The following is a 9,464-nucleotide window of genomic DNA, read 5'->3' as shown; positions in this document are numbered from 1 at the left end:
ATCACAGGGCACAAACAGCCCAGGGGCTGCCGGCTCCGCGGCTACCAGGGACGCAGCCCCCCAACCCCCAACATACACACACACACACACACACACACACAGACACACACACGGCTATCAGGGACGTAGCCCCCCACCCCCAACACACACACACACACACACACACACACACACCCTCTCCCACTCATGCCTGGCAACCCAGCAGAAACTTCGGACTGGGGCAAAACAAGCCCGGGCCCCGGCGGCACGCGGGGCTAGGCGCGTTCCCGCCAGTACCTGGCCGCGAGGCCGCTTGCGGGGTGCCCTGCGTGCCCCCCACTCCCGCAGCCCGCGCCCTGCTCGCTCACTGTGGGGGCGCAGCGGCCAGGCTTCTCTGTTTGTTGTTTAAAGAAATCCTAGGGCGGGCGAGCGGCGGCATCTAGGGAGGGGGCGCAGCCAGAATTCCCTTCCAGCAAGCGCGTGAGGGGCATTCTCAACGCAAAACCAGACCCAGAAAGTAGTGACCAGCCCTCCTCGGATTACCCTTCATTGGCTCCTCCCTTGCTCCCCCCACCCTCCAGATTTGCATAAAAAAGGCCAAGAAAACTCTGGCTGTGCCCCAGCGACGGCTCATTCTGCTCCTCCGGGTCGGAGCCCCCCGGAGCTGCGCGCGGGCTTGCAGCGCCTCGCCCGCGCGGTTCTCCCGGTGTCCCGCTTCTCCGCGCCCCGGCCGCCGGCTGCCAGCTTTTCGGGCCCCCGAGTCGCACCCAGCGAAGAGAGCGGGCCCGGGACAAGCTCGAACTCCGGCCGCCTCGCCCTTCCCCGGCTCCGCTCCCTCTGCCCCCTCGGGGTCGCGCGCCCACGATGCTGCAGGGCCCTGGCTCGCTGCTGCTGCTCTTCCTCGCCTCGCACTGCTGCCTGGGCTCGGCGCGCGGGCTCTTCCTCTTCGGCCAGCCCGACTTCTCCTACAAGCGCAGCAATTGCAAGCCCATCCCGGCCAACCTGCAGCTGTGCCACGGCATCGAATACCAGAACATGCGGCTGCCCAACCTGCTGGGCCACGAGACCATGAAGGAGGTGCTGGAGCAGGCCGGCGCTTGGATCCCACTGGTCATGAAGCAGTGCCACCCGGACACCAAGAAGTTCCTGTGCTCGCTCTTCGCACCTGTCTGCCTCGATGACCTAGACGAGACCATCCAGCCATGCCACTCGCTCTGCGTGCAGGTGAAGGACCGCTGCGCCCCGGTCATGTCCGCCTTCGGCTTCCCCTGGCCCGACATGCTTGAGTGCGACCGTTTCCCCCAGGACAACGACCTTTGCATCCCCCTCGCTAGCAGCGACCACCTCCTGCCGGCCACCGAGGAAGGTAAGCCTTCCCTCTTGCTTCCCCACTCCCTGCTGGGCTGAGACGCTCCCAGGAGATCCCGCCCCTGCCACGCATCCCAGTGCATCCCTGCTTGGGGTGCCAGTAGCGGGAAGGGCAGAAGTTCTGCCTGACCTGGTCTGTCATCACAACAAGCCTGTATCAAATTTGAGGCACCCCTCCCACGCCGCCCAAGTCTCGCGCATTCTCCTCCCGAGTTGTACCAGCTATACTTAAGGGCAGTTTAAAAATAAAACAAAAAAAAACAACAACAAAACAAAAAAAACGAAGAACTGAACGGCGGTTTAAAAAAAAAATAGATACACGATTATTGTTAAAGATGCTAGCACTGGAGCCGCGCAGAAAGTTGGAAGTGGTGTTTGGTGGAGGAGTTGGTGGTGAGCATTCTGGCCAGAGGCCCCTCGCTCAGCCTCATTCTGCACCTTCCTACCACTGGGCAGGATTCTAGTCACAGGAACATTTCCCGTACAGGAAGGAAAACCAGGATGCACAAGTAGATAACCTTTTAAGGGTCTTTTTGTCCTTTGTCAATTTAGATTTTGGAAATAAAACCGGGACTGGCACGGAGTGTGTGGAAAATTGAACATTGGTTGTAACTGCTCAGATACTTGAGGAAGAGGGCATAAAGGGAATCTCTGGAAATCACTTTTCGATTGCTATCAGTTTTTAACTTAGGAGTGGTTTTGATTAGCTGGAGAAAATCATGCAAAAGAGATTCCCAAGTTTTTAGAAAATGGAGGGAGAGTTCCTGTGCAAAAAGCATCAAAGCAATGAAAACCTCATGGGCTCTCAATATTTTTTCTGAAAGGAAAACATATACAATGCCTCTGAGCTGATTTGGGTCCCCTGGGTTGGAAAAGGGAGCTTCCTAATCCCTTTCAGGGCTTCAGCAGCCTCTCCCTTTCAATCTCTAGTAGTTTTCCTACAGACATCATTAGTTAAAGCAAATGCAAAGTTCTTTAGCAATCTTTCCTGGCAGGGACCATGAATTTGCAATCATCTTATTGGTTAGATTTCTAATTTATTGCAAATGTTTGGCATTTTTCAAACATTTGTCCAACATGTACCATAGACCAACCAATACAGGTTAGTAATATTTTATATACATTCTGAGAGCTCCTAATTGGAAATGTTTGATTTTGTTCGGGTGAGGGGACTTAAGGGCAGTTTTATGTATGTTGCTTTTATTTCTTCCCACTATCAGTAGCAACATTATGCATCTTACATTTCTCCAAAAAGCCACTTTTCTCCTTCAAAATAAAAGTTTATGTTCTTCAAAATTCCAGCTTTGTGATTTTTCTAATTTGATAAATAACGCTTCTATTAAGTCACATAGTTTTCTATGAACATTAAATTTCACATTAGTGAAAATCTCATTTCACCTAAATTTTAAAGACATAATTAACACATTTATAAATGAGAGAAGGGCAATATAAATTGTTCTTTTTTTTTTTACTTTTCCCAAGAAATCAAACTCTTAGAAGAGCTTTCAGCAGGTCTTCTGATAGTTGTGCTAGTATACAATCCCTAGGTTTGATCAGACCACTAAACCGTTTTTGCTTCATCTTTGATTAGCTTCAGAAACAGGTTTGTTTATTTTGAGAGTTTGAAACAGGCACAGAAGGGCAAGAAGAACCTGTACCAGGGAGCTTGCAGATAACAATGAAATGAATGCTGCCTAACTCAAGCACAATCTTGGCAGAGGCACAAGGTGACACAGAACCACTTAGAGCAGGCTGTTGTAATTAGTGAGATGTGTTTTCAAGGTGGAAACAGCCCACATGTGGAACGCTAGCCAGTCACCCCTCCCAGTCCAGACTTGGCCCCCCTGAGATACAGAGCTCTGCCGAGTAGAGCCAGCTACACTGGTGTCCTGTGGCTGAGAAAGACAATCTTTTGTCTATATTTTCTAGTTACCAGTTTTCCCAAACCCCTCAAGGATCTTTGGTTCTTTGGGTGCTTTCTCCTTCAAAAGGCCTTGGGAATAACTTTTTCAGACTGAATTTCCCAGAGGTTGGGAGGATGAGCTGAAAAGCTGCACCCTGTCTCAGTTAACTATAACTACATACACTTGTATATTCTGCCCACAACTCCCTTTTGAGAGTCATAATTTATTAAACACAACAACATATAGGCATTCTCATTTTGCTCCCACCACCCCCCCCCCCCCAAAAAAATTGGGAAGCATGGGAAAACTTTCTTAGGATTGAGTGTTCCTGCTTTTATAGAGGAGGCAGAAGCTGAGGTTAAATAGGACAATTGCTACTTTTGTCTGGATAAGTCCCTTTGAGTTGTTTACAAACGCCACCTACTGTTCTCTTTTAAGCAAACTTACTAAAGACTGTTTTTCACATTTCTAGCTCCAAAGGTATGTGAAGCCTGCAAAAATAAAAATGATGATGACAACGACATAATGGAAACGCTTTGTAAAAATGATTTTGGTAAGTAATACAACAACAACAACAGATTTCACATTCAGAAGTTTTATTTACCAGTAAAACTTCAAGGTACAAATCATTATGATGTTGCTAGATAAAGGTTGGGTAAAACACCATTATAGCTCATGTATCCCAAAATCATCTAACTTGATCTATCCTAGTTTCCTCCTTATGTAACTGTCTAGCATTGAGTTGTATCTTGTTAGGTGAGACTCATTGTTCTGTTAAGCCAATAATCAAATAATGAAAATTATTCAGATTATCAATTTCCAGTGGCACATTTTAAATCCCTTTTTTTTTTTTTTTTTTTTTTGCCGACAGGCATAATCCCGAGTTCTATTTTCTTTTGATTACTTAACATGTGCACCAGGGATGGAAGTGTAAATATTAGCCCCAGCCAAACAGATTCAAGGCTTTAAATTGGCCACAAATAAAAATATTTTTACTTTCTTTATAACCCATAATGATTTTAAACCTCTGTGTTCTACCATTAGTGAATATATCCAAGGCACTGATTAATAATTTGTCAAGGAGGGGTTCCTTAAATTGAAAAAGAAGAGTGGCTTACTGAGAAGACACCTAACATGGAACACCTAACAACCTTAAAACACCATCTTAAAATCCCTTTTAAAAGGTTTTTGTAAATTTTGTATGACTAAGTCTAGACACATTTGTCACAGTTTCGAAAATAGTTTTAAAAAGGAAAAAAAGCTTAGAAATTTACTTTAGCAAGATACATGATAGATCACATGGTGTTTGCAGACAATAAAAAACACATGTGATATGTTCCATAAGTTGCAAGTCACTCCCCTGAAGACAGGATTATAAGGGGAAAGAGAGCTGGGACTTTGTCTACATGGAACTCCACCAGCACCTCATCTGCTGACTTCAGGGCTCTCAGGTCAGAAGAGGAGCCCAGCTAGACACAGGATCAATGCTAAATTCAGAGTTGGGAATGACCAGGAACTTCACCCAGAGGCATTCTTGTTTTTATCCTTTTCCAAGGGCAGGTACCTTTTGGTGTGTTGGAATTACTGGTACCTTTTTAAAAAGTATTTATTCAGGCACAAGGCTGAACTTACTCATAAGCAGATATGTTCCCTGCTCTGTCAATCAATAATGGAGTCTAATAGACCCATATTAACACTTCTACATATTCAACATAGTCCTCGAGACTGAGGGAAATCACTCCAGCTCTCACTCTCCTTACCTTGCCATCCCAGAAATCTCAGGCCTGGTCAGGTCCCTAAAACTCTGGAACCATCCAATCCCTGCTCTTTGACAGCTCCAGGTCTCTTCCAGAAAGTGTCCTGGGTTTAACTCTGACTGGTCCCAGAACTACCATAGTCCTGGTGTTGGGAAAGGCTTCACACTGCTGAGGAAAGAGAAAGAAGGGAGGTAGCTCAAAGTCCTTAGCAACTTTTCCCCTCAGGAGGAGCCACAAATGGGGCTGACAGCGTTTCATATGCCTGTTTTCAAATGTATACAACCCTCAAACTGGCTGAGAGCCAGGCATGTTAGCAGCAGATAATTCCAAATCACCAGAGCCTTACCAAAACACAGTTCTCAGCCCCCATGCTACATCACTTCATTAAGGGCAAGATAGAAAAATATCATTTTATAAAATTTCTATTAAAAAGCCTATAAAATATCATGTTCTTCTGGCAGTTTATATCCTTTGCACTGCACATAAAACAGATCCTTCCTGACTTCCATGAAAAGTTGATTGTTACACTGTGGAGCTCCATAACAATTGGCTTTGGGAAACACACACACACACCTATTACTTGCTTGCTTTGTGGCTGACCTTACGGAAGACCCCCTTTCTAAGGATGCCCTATCAAGACATGAGCCAAAACATGGATGCCTGTGTGCCTTAGTGTGCTCTCTCCTTACAGAGAGAAAGCCTTTCAAAACAACACAGAAGTTATCACACTTCAGGTATCACATGCATAGATACTTCACAAGCTTTGTTTTCTATTTCTTCACTCTTTTTGACCCATAGAGGGATAGTGAAGCAGAATTTTAAGAACTGCATCATAAGATTATTGGTTTATAAGCACTATTCCATCTTGCCTCTGTTCTTTGTGAATAATGGAAGAGTAGGAGGAACAAGCATAGAAATCTGATTTATTTGACTTGACTACTCTGGGAAGGCATCACCTCTTCCCTACGGTGCTCCTGAAGTACAAGGGAAATTCAGTGGTGCAAGTACTGGTGAATAAAAAATGGTTCAGAACTACCTTCCTATATATACAACCTATTGTAGGACCAGAAAGTATCATCACCTCTGCCTGCTATCACATCCTGCATCCTCAGTCACATCCTCCAGGACAGGAAAGGTTATGTGGGGGATTCAATTCTCTCTGTTTGGGCCTAGCTGAAAATCCAAGGAGAAAATCCCTAATGTTTTCTCATGATAAACATTTGCAAAATTAGTTATTTTAGAGCTAGACAAAGATGACTAACAAATCTTCCTCCTGGTTAAAAGTGATGGTTTTTTCTGATGTTTGGAGCTTGAGAATGTTTCATTTGGCCAGGTGAAATCTTATATATGCCCTACCTGTACTACAGACAAGGCTCCCAGGTAAAGTGTAATCAGTCCATTTCTCCCACCATGGTGAGGTCTATCCAACACCCTACTCCCAATGCAGAGGACACAAAAGCATGAAACATTTCCACAAGTATGGCTTATTCCACGACTTGAGTCTCAAAAACTGAGAATTCAGTACCACAGTTCAGATGCATATCATACCAGACAAAACCATGGTTGGCCAAGTCACAGCATCTTTGATTTACCTGATAGAGCTTCTATAATTTCCTGGTTGACTAGAAAGCCATACTCAGTCAAATTCCCATTCTGATATTTAAAAAAAAAAAAAGAAAATCTCAAAAACAGTTGTACGCAACACAGAAAAATCTTCCTGTATTACTAATTTAAACATAGATTAAACTCCATCAAAGTCAGGAAGTCATACTTACACATCATCTATACAGAATAGCTGTCAGGGGCACCCAGGGTCTTAGGACACATTGCAGCTGGGCAAGTTTATGCTGCAACCACTACAAAAACATGAACATTGCCTCAAGACACCACAGTGGTATTACAGGAGGAGGTTTGGCAACTGGAGTTCTAGCAAACAACCTAAACTGGGTGACCTCATGCAAGTCACTAAACTTGTCTGGATTTAAGATTCTTTGTGTATTAACAAGCGATTTTAATGGGATGATCCCTTCTAACCTTAAAATTCTATTCTTTTCCTGCTTTCATGGAGTCTTGAAATTTAATTCCAGCATACACGTTTGTAGGGCTTTCTTTCCGAGAGCATACTGTTCATGACTATAAAACGTGTCCTTTATAGTAAACCACTTACTTTTGGTCTTCGCATTCTAACGAGTCTACATATACATTTTGGAAACAGTACATATATGATCTGTAAACGCCTTGGCCTTGGACTGGCAAATGAGAGCATATTAAGGATGAGGTCTTCAGAAAAACACTTTTATGACTAACCATGTTGTGCTGTTAAAAAGAGACTTGCATATTTTTTCTCCTACTTTCCCAAATCAAATGCAGCTGTAAGATCAATTCTCCTTCCCTGTAATCTGATCTTTAGAAAACAATGATTGTGTGACACAGTTTCCTTACAGGTTTGTCCAAAAACCTCCTGCATAATAAATTGAGTTTAAACTTTACGGCCACAGAGGGATCATATTTCACCTAAAAGTCAGGCATTTCTTTTCATGCTTAAGTTTCCAACAGAGGAAGTCATTTGTTGGGGAGAGTACACACCACATGCAACTTTCTTACAAACACAAGGGTGAGTGAGGAAAGGAGAAGAAAAGTTAATTGAGTCCCGCAAAGAGAGAGTTTTGAAAAAATGGCTGATTGGAAACCAAGTGCCTGGCAAATGCTTTGAGGCTTTAGCAGTGGAGCCACCTGCTGCCCCTAGCTCCCAACCCCCGATCTGCAGCCTCTGAGGGTCCCATTAGCTCTAGGAAGCCTCTCTTTCCTCATCCAGGCCAAGTCACACGAGTAGGCAGAATGGGGGGAGGTATACTGTATTCCATCATTATAACTGGCATGACTCTTTCTGCCCTCTCTCATAGCACTGAAAATAAAAGTGAAGGAGATAACCTACATCAACCGAGATACCAAAATCATCCTGGAGACCAAGAGCAAGACCATTTACAAGCTGAACGGTGTGTCCGAAAGGGACCTGAAGAAATCGGTGCTGTGGCTCAAAGACAGCTTGCAGTGCACCTGTGAGGAGATGAACGACATCAACGCGCCCTATCTGGTCATGGGACAGAAACAGGGTGGGGAGCTGGTGATCACCTCGGTGAAGCGGTGGCAGAAGGGGCAGAGAGAGTTCAAGCGCATCTCCCGCAGCATCCGCAAGCTGCAGTGCTAGTCCCGGCATCCTGATGGCTCCGACAGGCCTGCTCCAGAGCACGGCTGACCATTTCTGCTCCGGGATCTCAGCTCCCGTTCCCAAGCACACTCCTAGCTGCTCCAGTCTCAGCCTGGGCAGCTTCCCTCTGCCTTTTGCACGTTTGCATCCCCAGCATTTCCTGAGTTATAAGGCCCCAGGAGGCCACAGGAGTGGATAGCTGTTTTCACATAAACGAAAAGCCCACCCGAATCTTGTAGAAATATTCAAACTAATAAAATCATGAATATTTTTATGAAGTTTAAAAATCGCTCACTTTAAAGCTAGTTTTGAATAGGTGCAACTGTGACTTGGGTCTGGTTGTTTGTTGTTGTTTGTTGTTTTGAGTCAGCTGATTTTCACTTCCCACTGAGGTTGTCACAACATGCAAATTGCTTCAATTTTCTCTGTGGCCCAAACTTGTGGGTCACAAACCCTGTTGAGATAAAGCTGGCTGTTATCTCAACATCTTCATCAGCTCCAGACTGAGACTCAGTGTCTAAGTCTTACAACAATTCATCATTTTATACCTTCAATGGGAACTTAAACTGTTACATGTATCACATTCCAGCTACAGTACTTCCATTTATTAAAAGCACATTAACCATTTCTATAGCATGATTTCTTCAAGTAAAAGGCAAAAGATATAAATTTTATAATTGACTTGAGTATTTTAAGCCTTGTTTAAAACATTTCTTACTTAACTTTTGCAAATTAAACCCATTGTAGCTTACCTGTAATATACATAGTAGTTTACCTTTAAAAGTTGTAAAAATATTGCTTTAACCAACACTGTAAATATTTCAGATAAACATTATATTCTTGTATATAAACTTTACATCCTGTTTTACCTATTCTTTGTCTTCTGTCTTGTCTTCTTAGTAAAAGGAACTGGGAATGGAGCTATGTATGGGTGGTCACTTCCTTCCATGAGCCCAGCCCTCCAGCAGTTTAAAGTGATCTACTTCTCAAGTGACTCAGAAAGTGTCTCCCCCTCCACCACCATGCCCCACATCTCACAGATTTCACCACTTTCACCCTGCGGAAGCAGCTACTTGCAGCCTCTAGAAAGGGGTTGCCTTCTTTTGACCCTTCTGAGCAGTCCAGCTGCAGCTATGTGGAAACATTATCCTAAACTTAAGGTTTATGAGCTTTACAGTTGTGCTTTTCATTTCCTGAGATTTTTCATACTGAAAAAGAATCACCACTGCAAAAATGTTAATTCCTTCC

The 9,464-nt window shown here is 44.3% G+C and overlaps 1 protein-coding gene across 1 annotated transcript; it reads left to right on the top strand.

Moving 5' to 3' along the window:
• The first annotated feature begins 460 nt into the window (after positions 1-460).
• On the top strand, positions 461-9,088 carry SFRP2 (secreted frizzled related protein 2). The gene is made up of 3 exons (XM_004040525.5): positions 461-1,345; positions 3,724-3,804; positions 7,912-9,088. Exons 1-3 carry the CDS (start codon positions 844-846, stop codon positions 8,214-8,216), a joined length of 888 nt encoding a protein of 295 aa, XP_004040573.1. The 5' UTR covers positions 461-843; the 3' UTR covers positions 8,217-9,088.
• The last annotated feature ends 376 nt before the right edge of the window (positions 9,089-9,464 follow it).

This window comes from Gorilla gorilla, chromosome 3, assembly GCF_029281585.2.
Source record: "Gorilla gorilla gorilla isolate KB3781 chromosome 3, NHGRI_mGorGor1-v2.1_pri, whole genome shotgun sequence".
Classification (NCBI taxonomy): domain Eukaryota; kingdom Metazoa; phylum Chordata; class Mammalia; order Primates; family Hominidae; genus Gorilla; species Gorilla gorilla.
Note: the sequence above shows the minus strand (reverse complement) of the source record. Positions and strands in the feature narration are given on the sequence as shown.

Bases quoted from the DNA above. Each gene is read 5' to 3' on its own strand.
- SFRP2 (XM_004040525.5), top strand. From the start codon at position 844: ATGCTGCAGGGCCCTGGCTCGCTGCTGCTGCTCTTCCTCGCCTCGCAC. The intron at 1,346-3,723 runs GTAAGCCTTCCC...TCACATTTCTAG, and splicing joins CCTGCCGGCCACCGAGGAAG to CTCCAAAGGTATGTGAAGCC. The intron at 3,805-7,911 runs GTAAGTAATACA...CCTCTCTCATAG, and splicing joins GCTTTGTAAAAATGATTTTG to CACTGAAAATAAAAGTGAAG.